The following is a 16,441-nucleotide window of genomic DNA, read 5'->3' on the forward strand; positions in this document are numbered from 1 at the left end:
ACGATGGTTAGAAATGAAACCTGGAACTAGATATGAGCTTGTATTGATTAAATACATCTTAGACCTCTCCCCCATGGTTGCATGAGGTAGAGATAGATCCGATTACTCTGTACGCGACGGAAGACACATTTAAGGCTCTGATGCACACAAAGCTAGCAAATAGGTACCTAACCTTTACACAAGGCCTAATTTCAGCAGTAAGCTGCTCAGAACAGCTCTGCATATCACCAAAGGCACCCAAGTCCATAGGAATATTACTCTCAGCACCAGTGCCTACAGATACACAAAGACTTTAGCCATACTTTTTTTCCTGAAAGACCTAATCAGCTCGATACGTAACCTTACACGTGAGGTGCTTCAGAGATGCAAGATGGAGGTATCTATCTGTGACACCTTGGGAACCCCACTAGCTGGGCTCTGAATGAAAAGCAGACCCAACTTTCACTGCCTGTAAGGCAGCTATGGCACTGATGATAGGTTTCACAGTGCATAATGCCATTGTTAAAACTTGGCCCTGAAGTTGCTCAGGCTGAACAGTTTGCCTACATTACATGTCTGATCTCTTACCACAGCCGTGATGCAGGAAGGATGGCCACCACCAACACATACGTACCTTTTATATGCAGTTCCACTTGGTGTCAGTTTTGAAGATTCAGGTGCTGTGCTTCGATTTTTCCAGAGCTGCAGAGGCCACTTACTCAGCAGGAGCTGAAGGCAGAAGCCTGCCCGATGCTCGTTCAGCCACCCCAGAACCTTCTTGCTTCTACAACCTGAGAGCAGTGACATTCCTGTCTCGCTAGCAGGCTGAACACATCCTTTGAGGAAATCAAGCGCTCAATCCACAAGAGCATTTGGTACGTAACATTCTTTCACATAGATGTCAGAAGGGATGAAGGGATCTGCTCCACCAGCTTAACCCCAGATCATAATCACCATTGCTGAAAAGAAACATCAGGAGTGATTTTATCCACACTGGCTCAGCGGGGCTCTCACAACCAGAGAGGAACACATATAGTACAGCAGGCTACAGGAAGGAGCATAATGAGTATATGGTAAAACAAGCATAAACACAGTACTTCAGCCCTTGCATTAAATGTGGGATACTTAAACCCCCTCCCATATTGTTTTCCTAAACTTTCACTAATAGGCTCTTGTTTACATCATGCAGTAAAAGCCAGGTGCTACACTCCTAAGGGTGAAACGTGGTCCAAAAATCTGGTAAAAAGACTTAGTAACATTTTACCGAAGCCACTCACAGGCTGCTGAACTGCTCACATCCACCAGGTACGCTGGCAAGCCCCCAGTCTGGCCCTCAGCCCAGCTGTTTCCCACCACAGCAAGTGAGTAGGAAACAGTGATGGGTGCCACGTACAAAGGTTGTTTCCGTTCATCCCAAAATATAAATACTGGAGGTCCTGCTGTTCTCTCCATTTTGAAGTGTCATACAACCAACTTCTATTGGTAGGAACCGGACTTCTCACTGAAAAGTCTCACCTCATTCCCAGAGACAGAAAATCTTGGCATTTGTTGCATTTAAGACAAATGTTAACAAAAAGGACTTACCAGCGTGAGTCTTTTTCCCCTCAACAAGATGGCCAGATATTCTCAATATCTGTGAATGACATTCTGAAACTATTAAGTTCTTAGGAGTCTCTGCGATGTCATTCACGGCTTTTTTTAAAAGCTATTTATTAGAATAAAGCAAGAAATGTCATCTGCATTTGGCTCCAACCTACAAACTGACCGCTCTGCTCTTGCTGGGGAATTTAAGTTAAAGATTAGCTGAATTTTGTGCAGCTCATTTTAGAAGATTAGAATTACCAGTGAAATTCTCCAGCATGTAATAATCATCTTCTTATCAACACGTATTTAACAACTACCCAATTATTGCCATATTTAGATTACTCCCTGGATTGGTAGCTGGTATTTAATTACAAAGTTTCACTGGTGCTTCTGCATCCTTAAATCTGCAAGACAGACATATTACTTATAATTAACTTTGCAGTAGGTCCTGTGTTAAAGATTCACCTCTCTCTTTCAGCCTTCTCAGAGTTTTACAAGTCAAAAATTGTCTAATGCATGATAAATAATGCAGGCCCTGTTTATTCCATGCTGTGCGCAATTTTATGTTGGAATTACAAGCCTCCTTGCCAAAAACATCCTCAATTCTCAGGCTTTGAGAGAGTAATTGGTACCTCATATTCTCCCCTTTTTTGCACCAATTAAAACCTGCAGGTGCACTAATGTTGTCATCTGGAATCTTGCTGGTACATCAGGTTATTTTCACCAAATGTGTGCTATTAGTAAAATCGGCCCATCAGGGGATTTGTGAATGCTCTGTTTGTTGTTACAGTGCTCTCAAGGCCTTCCAAATATTTTACTAGTGCAAGAACAGAAAATACGTTTTTACCTCTAAAGTAAACACAGGGTGTCATAAAAACTAAGTTCAGTTGGAAATACTACTTTCTCACTCGATGTATATTTCAAACAGGTGAATCACTTCTGCAGGACTGTCTCAGATTTAAAGGCCAGACATTCCTGTTAAGGTCATCTAGGATCTTCTGCTGAACACAGATCACACAATTTCTCTTTATTTCTCTTGGAAAGCACTCTGTAGCTCAGAGAGAAGATGGGCTTAAAAAAAGAGCAACAACAAATTAAAGACTCTCACCAATCTTGAGATAGGTAGCAGAAAGCAAGAGCTACTGATGTCAGTAGCAAAAATGCCCTTTGATTTAAAAGGGCTGATACTTCCACTCGCAGTTCCAGTGAAGGAAAAATACACCTCCATTTTGGAACTTTTTCCAATGACTAGCTACCCTCGCTACCAAAGGTCTTCCTTGCACCATGAGACAATGGCTTCAAAGTACGATAAGCACACTGGTCAAAAGTTTCCCAAACTTGTTGTTATGATTCTTTTTTTTTCCAGTCTATTAAATGATGGCACTATGGTAGGTATCATGGTGTTATATGCAGGGCAATATATATACTCTTATGAAGAACAACCACCACTTAAAGGGATGAAACTCCCAACAATACTGGCTGAATTTGGAAAACCGAACTCTGCCATCACTCCCCACCCCAGACTCTACAGAGAGGTGTCAAATATCTCTATTTTATTTAGCTTTAAAGGTCAGTCCTCATTTAAGACAACTGCAGAATGGTAGTGTAATGGGAAGTCAGGGTACAAGGCCATGGCATCTTTTAACTGCCTGCTGTTTCCAGGGCACCTGGAAAAATGCCTCTCCCCATGCAGCTCCCGACAGCTTTGCGCGTCCGTTTCACAGAAATAGATAACAATAAATACAATAGATATTTGAAAATGCTTTTAAATAGTTTGCTCATATTAACAGTTGTTGAACTGAACAGAAAAAAGTTAAGAAACAACTGAATTCTTAACAACTTTTCACAGCCAGAGATGACTATAAATCACACAATGAACAAGTGTGCACCTGGGAAGGAATTCTGTTTTCACAACATGCAAAACTGATTAAGTGGTAGCAGTTCTCCTGAACACATTTGCACACCTCATAGGGAAACACATTGTCTAATGCTCTCAAACACTTCTTATTTCACCATTAACCATGTAAAGAATTGAGTAAGAAAAAAAACCCAACCAAACAAAAAGTATCACTAAACATAACAGATTGTAAAACCCATACAGACAAATGCAGTATTAAGTTGATCCTGACTTAATAACCCTGCACAAAAAACACAAGTCAAGATTTGACTGAACTTCATGGACTTGGAGATTTATATATATAATTTTTTAAGGGGGTGCGAGGCAGGATTGCCATCAGAAAGTTGAAAATAAACCCAAAATGCAGCCCTGTTATCAACATGTCTGGGCCACTTAAGAGAGGTTAGAGTTGGTTATTTTTCTTCCTGAAGCGGAATTCTGTAAACGTCACTTGGGACTACAGGAAATTTCCTTGAAATTCTAGATAACCCCTTCTTGTACTGCAACTGGAGAGAAGGGTGTCTGGGGGTAGGGACAGAGCATCTGCATATTCCTTCTACCTCACGAATGGTCAGCACCCACACTGAAACACACTTGGGCACACCTAAGCTGGATCACCGACAGCAAAGGTGTTTCTACATAAACCAGGCAGAGCGCATAGACATTTTGGGCAGGGTTCTGCTCTGTTACAGCAGGGCTAACTTCCAGATACTGAATTGCTTTCTAGGCAGAACAGTCCACACCGCACTCTGAAAGATGAAGATCTCAAACAGATTTGACAGTTAATTGCTTTTACGTGGTGTAACTAGGATCCGAGTAGACCACCTTACTTTCAAATGCCCAGATTAGAACTGGATGTTAGCTACGCATCTGTTCATTTTTTTGAATGGATCAGCTTGTGAACTGAATATAAGAATCCTGCTATCTCATTTTCACATGTTAGAATATTACCAGCTTTACCTTGCTTACCCTGAAGGCTCCAGGAAAGCCTCCAGGGGATAAAGCAGGAAGGACAGACTCAAAAACATCCACAAAATGTTGTAATGTTTTGTTAAAATAAAAGCTTTACTGTTTACAGGCAAGAAAAGGTCTTCATTTTCTGCAAGATTCCACAGCTGCCAAGACGTCTTGCAAAATGCTGTTTCTGTTTTCCTTACTAACCTAGAGAAAGAGAAATTAAAACTGATGTAATTTGATGAATAACCTCTATATCAGTGTTTACTTCAAAACCAAACAAAGCAGAAATTCAAATGCATTTCTTTCTCAGTGGAGGAATGTTGAGTGTCAAACACCTGCCACCTTCTGCTACTGAGAACACAATAAGCTTACCCCACAAACCTGCATATGTAATTGAATATTCAGGGATCTTTTTGATCTAATTACCCATGGTATTTTGCAGCATTATTCAGGGCTTGAATAACTAACAAGAATCACTTGAAGAACCAGTATGTACTTTTGTCATTACTAGAAATCCTTTTCAATTACCAAATATAACTTTCCTACTATAAAGTGGAGTTCTTAGGCCTTCAGTACTTCAAAGGGTTGTATTTATTAGGATGACAGACCAAGTCAAAAAACATCTGCAATGAAAAATATTAAAACAGGCTTAGCAGCACAACTCTGTATTCTGAGAAACCTTAGCACTGCAGGATAGAAACACCTTGGGGGTGGGGGGTGGGGGGAAAGATTACTTGAGAATGCTGGGGAGCTTTTATAGCACACTGAGGTATGCCTTTGGTTGACTGGTCCATGGAAATGTTGGGTTTTAAGATCAGTACATGTGAAAATCCATATAGCCCAGCGTCCTGTCTTTTGCTGGGCCCATCTGCATTGCAGCATGTAGAGATTACTGTAAACTGCCAAGCAAACGCCAGCACTTGCTAGTCAGCTCAGTTCCCAGGTGCAGAAAAGACAGAGCACAGGGAGGGGGGTGTGGGGGGAAGGAAGGGGGTTGTAAATTACTCCTTCTTGATAGACTGGATCCTGATAGAGAGCCCAGTGACCCACAGTGCCATGCATTACTAACTCAACCAAAATCTGGGGAGATGGCTGAGGTGGTGAAAGGGTTAACAAGCCATTGTGAAGTGTCAGCAAAAGCCTCATCTTAAACAGGCTAAGAAATTTTCCCCACTGTTCAGATCCCTGCAGAGCGGGCAGGAAGAAATCAGACAAAGACAGATGAGCCAAAAAAAAAAGTAAGGGTGTTCATATTTTTAACAAAGTTTGAGAAATGCTGTTTGACAAGGAAGGACACAGTATGCATGGCATAAAACTCTCTACCAGCAAGCTTTCACTGCATTCCCTGTAGCTGCATTTAAGATCTGAGCGCAAGGGTTCGTATCCCTTCCGGTATGACAGTCAATAGCGAACAGGAGAAAGTATTATTATTATTTTTAAATAGGTGACAGTCCTACCTGAAGAATCTGGCCCTAGGAGCCTACTGCTGTTTAGTCACAGACATCCTATCCAAATACTGGAAACCAACACTGTAGAACCTAGAGATGGTGGTCTCACCTACACCACTTGAATTCAAGAGAGCAGATCAACACAGGACTGATGAAAAAGTGACATTAAAAAAAAAAGGGGAGTGAAAGGGAAGATCTGCCTGAAAACAGTGCTGTTTATAGAGTATCATTCCAAGCCTATTATAAGATAAACAGAAAACCCCACAATAACAAAGAGGGCAAGACAACAAAGAATAGAATTGCTCTTCAGTAAAGCTATTGAGAGACCCCAAGGTAAACAAGGCACAGAGCATAGATCAGCCAAACTCTAAATCTCCCAGCAAGTGTCCTGATATCCTGACTTTCAAAGGACCTTCTGAACATTTAATAGCTCTTCCCACTGTCTCACAGCCAACAAAAACAATACTATATTTTATCTATGCTTTTTCCATACCTACATGCCAGAAGTCCAGTGAGAGCTGCAGAGAGAAAGTGCCAAGTGCTGGGAAATTTTCACAACTGTTTTACAAAGGCTGGTTGATAGATACAAGTCTCCTCTTAAGATCTGGAGACATTCTGTGCAGGCAGTTTTCCCAGAGAAAACAAATCCCCCAGTATCTGTACTGAATGTACAAACAGATGGGTAGATTTTTAAACAGGGAATTGAAAATAACTGTAGATGCTGCTTATACTAAGCATTTAGGTAATTCGAAGGAAACTACCACCTAGAGTCCAAGCAGGCAACAGTAGAGGACAAAAGCTTTCTTCCCCTAACTGTTAACATACTGTCAAGGAAATCCCTCCTGTACAGTTTGTTCAAATGGAACCATTTCTTCTTCTGATCCATTTAACTATTTATTTTCTTTCTTAAAAGGCATATGCAACCAAAATTCACTAATGGCTTTCATGAAAGCAAAATCAATAGATGGGAAAAAGGGAGAAAATGAGTATGTGCCAGCTGCTAAGGATAATCTGATCCTATTTATGACACTGTCTGCAAAACTACACAGATCCGGGCAGCGCAAAAAGAGCCTCTGTAGTTTCACTGGAAAGTTTTGTTCTCAGCAAAATGAAATTGGGCAAGAATGGAAAGAAATGTGTTAAATATCAGAGCTCCTATCGTGAAGTGCTCTAAACATAATAAATTAAACATTTGGGACCAAATCCTCAACTGCTTTTAGGGCATCTGGGCCCATTTACACACACTGAATATGCTTTCAAGACAGAACGGACTGTAAAACCCCAAACAGCTGTCTCTGTGCACTTAGTGTCCAACATCAGAACTGCCCTTGTGACACTAAGAGAAGGCTAAGAAAACTCTGCTGAGTAACGTGAACACAGCCTAACTCTGTATTAAGTGACAAAGCAGGCAGAACTTTTTTGGAAGGCAGCCACCTACTTCTGCACATTTCCAGGCACCATAAAAGTTAGTAAGAAATTACTGATCATGAACAATTTGGGCACTCCAGGTTCTCTCCATGCCACAGCCCTTGGAGAACATAGCTGGGGATCCAGTATTTACTTCAGACAGTAACACCTCCGACTCCCCACGGGCAGGTTCTGTTCTTACTCATGCACACGTTTTAACTAGCTGGGAAAGAGCATGTAGTGTGTCACTGAAGCAAGCGAGACAGATGCTCTCCTGCACAACACTTCAGCATAGCAGGTCTCTGCCACCTGGGAACTATTGCAGTCCGTCACACATTTCACACACGTGCTTTTGGCTAACGGATTCACCAGAGAACTCTGTGGTTAAACAAAGAAACCTGCACATCCTAATCTCAGCAGCATAAATAGGATGACTCATTTTTTTAGTGACTTTTTTTTTTAGCTAGAGAAACATTGCTCCATTGAAATTTACAGGAAGACTTTTGCTGGCTGTAGTCTAGTCAGTACTTAGGAGAAAGATGTATGGGCAGACTGATACAGCTAACAACGCAGGGCTGACTGGTACGTGCCCTCAGAACATCACCTGATAAAAAGAGACAGCGGAAGCCTCAAAAGCTTCCTTGAAAAGCCAAACACTGTTTCCCAGCACTCCATTTGCTCCTGAGAGGACCAAACGCACACTATTGCCTTGCCATGACTGCAGCCTAAGCACCGAATGACCATTACTTTCAGCGAGGCATTCTCCGTTCCCCCTTCCCCTGCCCTACCACTGTAAAGCAGGTCACACAAAATTCACATTCACGTGCATCCCTCTTCAGTAGCCTGACAACTAACTCACATCAACTTGTCAGTGGGAAACCTGGGGTTTTATCTCTGAAAGGCGCGATAGGAGTTGAATGCTTATATGAGCAAAGGAATCTTCTCTCATCTTTGCTCCTCGGATTGCTTTAGCACTTAATTAAACTGGCATTTGATTTAAAAAACAGAAATTGAAGATGATGATGGGACTACCAAGTAAAAGAATCTGAGGAACTTTTTTGAGCACTGCATTTTTATTAATCCCACTTTGAAGAGGAAAAAAGAAGATGAAGGGTTTACTTTCTCTGCAGTAATTAAGATCATTCAGTCTCAAGACAGTGCTTTTTCCTTCCTCGTTCACTTGGATGAAAACAAAGTAAGCATTCTCACTGCATGAGAATGCATCAGACGTGCATCTGATAAAGAACAGGCTGCAACAGTATGCTGCTCTTCAGCGTATCACCCCTCTTAGTAAGCCAGGATGTGTAAGTCCCACTTACTGAATTTCTAATTTCTAGAGATGCACAGTTCAGTTTTGGATACACAGCTTTATTCTTTACTACAAATAGTACACACTGAGCTCAAAGGAGTGGGGGCTGCGTTTAGTTTGTTTCTGTGAAGCCTCCAGGACACTTAGAGATGTTAAGGAAACCTCACGCGCGTATTCCTATGAACAGGCTATGTTTTTGATGTGGTAAGTTTTTGAGAACCTCCCTGTAACTGATCAGAAATGCACTTTGAGGCTCTAATATTCTGAGAATTATGTCTGTAAAAATAACATAATGAATTCCAAAATTGGTTCACTGACTCCAGAGAAAAGCACACTCCATTTACAAGTGTCTTTCTTCTAGAAATAATTTCTGCAAACTCCACTGCTGCCTTTTTTTTTCTGGAATATGATTACTGGTAATACTTCTGCAAGCCAGTCTGAAAAAAAAATAATTTAAATCTGACTGTACTATAAAAGATTTAACTCTTAGGAATAATGAATACTTATATGGCAATAATACTACAGCAAGAAAACCTTTTAAAACAACTATATCGTTACTTCTACAGCCCCTCACAAGCAAAGCCAGCTGTGTGAGACTGCTACAGTAACTGCCAACTGTGATTTTTTTTTTTTTTAATAAGGTGAACACCTGCCCATTAAGAATAAAATGGAAACTAAAAAACTTATTTCATACAAGCTACCCACAGCTATCAATTGGTAGTAACAATTAGTTCTTTAACAGAGCCAAATACAAACCAGCAACCTAGAACAGAAGGCTCTTTAAGGATATTTAATGTTACTCACATTGAACACTTTAATATCTTTCCTACTTCTTATTTCTTCAACAAGATCCAGTGGCTTTCCCTTAGGTATAGGAATAGTTCCAAGTACCACGGTCCCTGAGCCAGTCAGCGTCTGACGAACAGCTTGAATAAAAGCCTGGCTGAAGAGTTCCATTTTGCCAATCTCATCTATGACACAAATCTTTTTCTCTGCATCACTGCCATGATTTACCTGTGGAAAAGTGCATCAAGAGACTGTAAACAACACAGAACTTAGACCAAGCAACAGAAATAACTTCTACGGTAATAAAAGAAACACCTCCAAAAAAACTCAATTCAATTGTAATACTGGGGAAAATGGAAGAGTCAAAGCTGCTGCTAGTAACTGACAGACTTATAAATCTATCATTCTACCATTTGTATTCCAGCATGGAGTTTTGGAAAGATGAGAATATACATACAGCATAAATACCAACTACAATAGGAAATATTCTTAATATCAAATATCAACATATCATTTTCCTTCAAAGCAGAATTCTCACAATGGTCCCATATGAGCTATTTGACAATTAAGAACTGCACTTAGCTTACTAGCAGCTCTGAATCAATCTGAGGGACACCAATTTTTCAAAACTTCACCCTTCCCATCAAATTATACATTTAGAATAGATCAATATCCACACAAGACAAGTATTTAAAAAAAAAAAAAAAAAAAGACTTGCACTAAATCTAGATTCCGAAGTTTGTCCTCTTGTAGCTGGGTTAAGGGAGGGTCAAAACCAGCATTTCTCTCAGAACAACTAGCTTTCTTCAAAGCTATCTGGATAACAACCAAGCCGTTTCCAAGCCTCTCTCACATAACAACAGTCATCTTCCATTTCTTTGTCGAGATATAGCTTATTCTATAGTCCCCCTGGATTGTAGGACAGGCACCATAATAAAGACTAACCACATTTGAGGTTTGCTTACTGTGACAAACAGTACCGTGCTGCAGATCGGTGTGAGCAGCAGGGAAGTCTAAGAGATAACAAGAGGGAAAAGCAACTCAGAAAGCAGAGGAAGTAGTCAACAGAAAAGGAAGTGCACTGCCTATTCTCTCTTGGTAAAAGTAACAGAGAATTGCACTCCATTATTTACAGAAGTAAGGAGAAAATCAATTCAAGTCAAAACATCACTGTAGACCCATGAATATATACCAATACCAGACATATTATACAGAACCTAAAAAAAAAAAAGAAAAAAAATTGAAATGTCTTCCCTTGTGAAGGCAAAGTATTTGCTTCTGGGAAAATGGAAGAACTGTATAACATGCATCCTAAAACCTTTTCAAGCTAAGTCCCTGCTGAGTAACCGTTTTATCTAAAATCCTTTCATAGATCAGTGAGCTAAAAAGCCAATACTAGTCACTAGGTCACACACTAAGAAACAGAGCATTTTGCTTTGAAAAAAATCCTCAGTCCTGCCTGGCAAAGTTTCCAGAACCAGAAAGATCATCCATTGCAGGATCTACCCCTGTTCTCACTGGAGTCAACGAGACTCAAGCCTTAAGAGCTGAAGCTGTCCTCAAAACAATATGGGCACATGGCCCCGCCGTGCTGCTCCCTGATTAAACCAGACCATACCTATGACTCTCCTGTTTCAGTTCTACGATCTTCCTCACTCTCCTCCTCTCCCATTTTGTGCCACCTACATGCATGACCACATTTCCACAAAACTGATTAGCAGGGCTTTCAATGAGAACAGCATCATGCACTGTCCAACCCTGCTGGCCCCTTTTCTTCTCTTCACTCTTCTTTTCTTGCAGAAAAAGAAATAGCCTGAAAAATTCAACACTGCTAACACCCTTCTAGCACAATCTCTCCTGGACTTCACATTAATGCAGCAGTAAAAGGATTCCGAGTACAGTGCTGGCTTAATGAAGTCTTTTTTATTAAACAATCCTTCTATTTACTAACGTAGTAAATCAACTTACCATGCAATTAATCATAAAAAAATTGTCCCATTTTATTAGTATTTCCTTTCTCCCTTGCCCCCGTCTTTGCTTCCCTACTCAGACTTTAATGTTCCTTGACAAAAACAAGAATCAGATCCTCAATCTTGTTTTTGCTCCTTGTACCTCCTTGGTTTTTTTGTTCTTTCAAAGTTCATTAAGAAGTCCCGTCTTCCTTGGCCCCTCGAGCTTCGGCAGTGTAGAAAAATCACAATAGGATTTTTTTTTAGTAGTACAGCTCAGCAGCTGCTGCACACCATTTGTCATATATTATTGCCAAAATCAGATCTGTTCTGGTGTAATTTTGGAGAGGGGAAAGGTTGGAGCGAGAGAGAGGAAGGAGAAGGAAAAAGGGAGATAATCACCATATTGCTTGCACAGTTGTAACAAAATATTAGGAGAAGGATAGGAAAAAAAACTGTGAGGAAAGCGTTGTCACACCAGAGCACTCCTTGTGCAGCAGGCTAAATCCCAAATTATTAGACTGCTATTATCAGTTAAAACCTACCAGTCTCCAGGTACTTATACAGTGGTAATCAAAAATAACCACTAGATTCAAGAAACAAATGCTTCTTCTGGAAGAAGATGGGAATCAGAGCAACAGGGAATAAAAGGCTGTAAGTAAGAGGAGCAGCAGCAAAAGCTTTTTTCTTGGACTCACTGACCCCATCCAGTTCTGTGTGGTAAGACACTCTTACATTTTGTTTACTTTTCAATATACAAGACGGTGGCATAGGAAGGAACTTCCTATCTACTGTCTCTCAGGTCAAGGAGGGCCTGCTCATAGGACAATGTCAGATCAAGAATGAGTGGGGATTGTGACTTCTCAAACACCACAGTAAGCACCAGAGAACAAGCCAGATTTGCCCCTCCAGCTTCCTGATCTTAAAAGTCAATCAGAATCAGTAAAACCCAAGAAACAGGCCATTTATTCATACCAAAACCTACTGCTCTAGCACGGTCTTCCAATAACACTAATTATCATAAAGCATCCATTTTTCAGCAGCTTTCATAGAATACTCACATTTCTCAGCATAGGTAGAACCAACTGCTCAAATGAAACAAGGTCCACAACATACTGTCCAACTCGATATTCACGTCTTGAAGTAGAAGAATCAGAACTGAATTTGAAAAAGAGATATTTTAAATGCACAATTCCTTCGAAGTAATGAGTTTAGTGAGAATTCACTGCAGTCATTTCAAATGGATTTATGAGAAGTTATCCTAATAAGTCAAATCCCCTTAATTCCTCTAACAAAATGAAAGAAACTCTGTAAACCATGCTTTAAGTCACATTGCAGATAGCATACTTTAAGATAATAAATATACCAGAAGCTACCTTCACAACTATGTGAGCTCAAATTTGAACACTGTATGGAAGGGTAATGGTACCCAAAAGCCAGCAGGTATATTTACACTGAAATCAAATTACATGCCTGCAGTTCAGATCTTTGAATTTGGTAATGTGACACTACAGACCGCATCACAGCAGTAGCCCAAATCTCAGTATGGGATGCAAAACCCTTAAACAACCTTAGAAAAACACTCCGTTTGCATGTGCTGCATCACACTATCTTAGGTGAACCTCCTTTATTAGCAGTATGCAAATTATTTAGTCTGAATGAGGTGCTAACATCACACTTGGATCTAGACTAAGGTTTGCACAAAGTGTGAAAAGCTAAGCCTAGTGAATCAGGAGAGACTGAGCCTCTCTGCACTTCAGAGCCCCCACCCCCCTCCTTAGCGGGGCTCTGAAACCCTCTTTTCCTTAAAATTCACATGTGGGTTTTGTGGGCCAGTCGGTGGCTCTTTAAAACAATGTTATATGCAATTTCCCTCTTATTTTCTACTTCTGTCCCCATAAATTAGCTGGTGGAAACAAAACCAACTTCCTACCTGCCTACAATAAGCTACTGACTGTATCCCTAAGAGACTCAGCCTCACAATAAAAGGCTCAGCAGTGCTTCCTCTCTATCTGGTGTAGAATAAGCAGCAAGAGAGAATACCCTTCTCTAGCACATTTTCAATATTTCACTATGCAATAGAGACACTGTCCACATACCCTATCAGCCAGGTCACGCAGTGTCATTCTCAAAGAACCCGACCATGAAAGCCATATGCGTGCTGGAAATCACCTTCTGGAGGAGCATTTAACATGCTGACAGACTGGAGCAGAAGTAAAAAACAATAAGCCACTTACAGTTATTAAAACCTCAGTACCTGACTCTAGATAAAGGTCCTCGTTTTCCAGACAAAGTGACAACATCGAATCCTGTTCTCCTGCCACCTTCTCTAACTTCCTCTGTGTAAAATCCATCAATGGGAATGCCCGAGGATTTCAGAGCTTGAGTGACTTTCTGGATTAAAGTTGTCTTTCCAACCCCTAAAAATAAAGAGGAAATAAAAAGCACACAGGATTAATCATCTTCTCCACTATTATCCCATTTTAAACACCACAGTAATGATTCAGTTTAGCAGGAACATTGATTACTTTTAAAGTTTGCAAATTGGTTTTTTTTGGTAATTGCTAGGAAAGGAAAGAGCAAAAAAACCTTCTAAAGTTCATCTTGTACTGACACTGTAATGTTTTATTAGCCTTTAAGAAGTATGCCTACAGTGGAGTCCCTACAGAATGGTAAAAACATCCCAGACTACCACAAAACCTGTTAGCTTACTGCATGGGCAGGCCACAAAGCTTGCCCCAAGGCAGGTAAATACAGCAGAGCCATACTGTTACACAACTGATAGCCAAGCTAGCTGGAAGACTGACTGATGAATCTCCCTTTCTGCTGCTGCTATTCACTACTTTTCAAGAACAGAGCTGAGTTCATCCCCCTGTTAGATCATAAGGTCAAAATTGACTGCTATTACCAGGAGCCTAACTGGCACAAGGGACATACTACATCCATTGATGTCCTAGAAATAGGAAGCACTCAGTGCCCTTGAGATGTCGGGTCCTACATGGCAAAAAATATTTCCAACAACAGAAACACGCTTCTTATGGTAATTGAAGCAACAGAGGTTTTGACTAGATACAAGGAAAAGCTTTTTTCTTGTGAGGACAATCAAGCCCTGGAACAGGTTGCCTAGAGAAGCTGTCTTCACATCCTTTGAGGTTTTCAAGATCTGACTCGATAAATCCTTGAGCAACCTGGTCTGGCCTCACAGCTGACCCTTCTTTACACCCCCTGAAGTCCCTTCTCACATGAATTATCCTGTGGTCCTATAATCCTTTTTCTTACCCTAAAACAGATCCTTAAAACCCTCGCCACCTGATGTCTCCTAGCACAGTCTGATGTAGTTTCTACAAGGTGAACACTGGCCATGTTTCAGACATCCTCTCAGTTCCCACAAAGGAGCTATTTCTTCTCCTTTGCCATTGTACAAGTGCATCCCTCGACAATCTCCTTTTAAACTCAACTTTATTGCCTCTCACTAAATTTAGTGTTAACACTTCATTTTTAATCATTGTCCAAAAAAATCAGAAGATAGAAAATCTGCAGAATAAATCCTTAAATTCCTGGAGACAAGGAATATAGACCAAATGTGAGATGCCTAAAGATGCCAACAGAAATAACTTCAACATGCACATACCAAATTCCTCCCTTAGATTTTAAGCAGATTTAGGAATTACTTTCTTAACAGTCAATATCAATGGCAAAATATTCTGTGGCTTCAAGGGCATCTAGTTAAACTATTAATCAAGCTTTTCAAAATTGAAGCCAAAGGGATTCCTGGCATTTGAACAACAATAAAATGTCAAATGTGGCACCATCAATATGTACCATCTTTGCTGGGCCTTGTCTCTATAAACGAATTTATACTAATTTGGCTAAGTAGATTTGCTATCTCTAATTTGGTTACCTTCATTCAGTAAACTGCCAAAGAAAGCTAAGTCAAACTCAAACTAAGTTTAAGAAAGCTTAAACTTATACATTTAGCTAATCAAAACAGCACACTCAGTTTCACCTAAAAGAACAGAGACAAGGCCTAAGCAGGCTGAAGCTCTGCATCTTCTGGAAGGCTGCCTTTATTCAGTGGATGGAAAAACAGAATCAAGTGGGTGGAAGGTATTGCTATCTCAGCCTAGAGTAGCGTTTTAAATTAATTCCAGACAAGACAGGTATCTGCAAAAGGTTCCCCAAAAGGAGAGCTAGGCCCACTACTTTACTTCCAGACAGCGAAAGAAAGCTTTGCAATCATAATAACTGGTTTATTTCTTCATCAACCTTGTAGTTCGACCCTCATACTCTACACCACTTTACCTCCACAATAATCAGATTCCCCTACCATGATAAACTACTCCATCACTTCAGTCAAGGCCTGCCCATCTGGAATACCAATTATTACCTATAACCGAACATTACTTTGGTTGGAAGTGCTAAATCACAACAATTAAGTTACAGAAAAGATGAGTGGTCAGAAATTACTAATGGCTGCAGTTTAACTGAAGCAGGATTAGTTGTCCAGGAGGTTTTTTTCCCTCCCAATATTGAACTTCAGGGCAGGGGCCAGGGACAAAGCAGTAGCACCTGGAAAAGGACATGACAGGGGACGGCGCAGAGAGCTAAAATGGACCTTCATTAGGAACAGGTGAATGAAGGCAGCAGCTCTGACCTCAACAGGCGACGCCCGGGGAGGGGAGCAGCTAGAGGCCTGCAGGCCGGCAGCCGGGGTCTCCTCGCAGGCAACTGCCGGGCCCGGCTGCAGCAGGAGGCGCTCCCAGGGCTCCCTCACGCCCGGGGCCGGTGCTGGGGACCGCCACCGGCTCCTTCCCCTGGCCCAAAGCGCTTTACAGCCCTGCCGGCCCCGCGCAGGGCGGCTGGCTAGGCCATCCCGGGCTGGGCCGGGCCCCGGCGGCGGCGCCGCCTCCCCTCGCCCTGCTCCCCAGGCTCCTCCTGCCCCCATTACCTGGGGGTCCCGTGAGGAAAACGTGCTTGGACATGGCGGGGATCCGTGCTCCGCCCTCTCCCCCCACACGACGCGGCCCGGCTGGCGGGAGCGCCGCGCTGCGCCCCCCGCCTCGCTCCGCCCCTGCCCCGGCGGCCCGGCCCCGCCCCGCCTTGCCCTGCCCCCGCCTCCTGCCCG

At 41.6% G+C, this 16,441-nt stretch overlaps 1 protein-coding gene across 2 annotated transcripts in view; it reads right to left on the reverse strand.

The window, feature by feature from the left end:
- Window positions 1–16,396, reverse strand: part of NTPCR (nucleoside-triphosphatase, cancer-related) — a 30,816-nt gene extending 14,420 nt beyond the window's left edge. The window contains exons 1-6 of one of the 2 annotated variants that reach the window (XR_012586148.1): window positions 16,265–16,391; window positions 13,574–13,736; window positions 12,378–12,474; window positions 9,386–9,595; window positions 4,537–4,621; window positions 614–938 (exon numbers count right to left, since the gene is read on the reverse strand). Coding sequence is in view for 1 of the 2 variants with exons in the window: in XM_074580112.1 (XP_074436213.1) it covers window positions 4,553–4,621; window positions 9,386–9,595; window positions 12,378–12,474; window positions 13,574–13,736; window positions 16,265–16,298 (573 nt within the window). In the remaining variant the exon portion in view is untranslated. Of the gene's footprint in view, window positions 1–613; window positions 939–2,564; window positions 4,622–9,385; window positions 9,596–12,377; window positions 12,475–13,573; window positions 13,737–16,264 lie in introns of those variants that run through there. The other variant, XM_074580112.1, reaches the window with a different exon arrangement.
- Window positions 16,397–16,441: the final 45 nt, after the last annotated feature.

This window comes from Larus michahellis, chromosome 3 (assembly GCF_964199755.1).
Source record: "Larus michahellis chromosome 3, bLarMic1.1, whole genome shotgun sequence".
NCBI lineage: Eukaryota > Metazoa > Chordata > Aves > Charadriiformes > Laridae > Larus > Larus michahellis.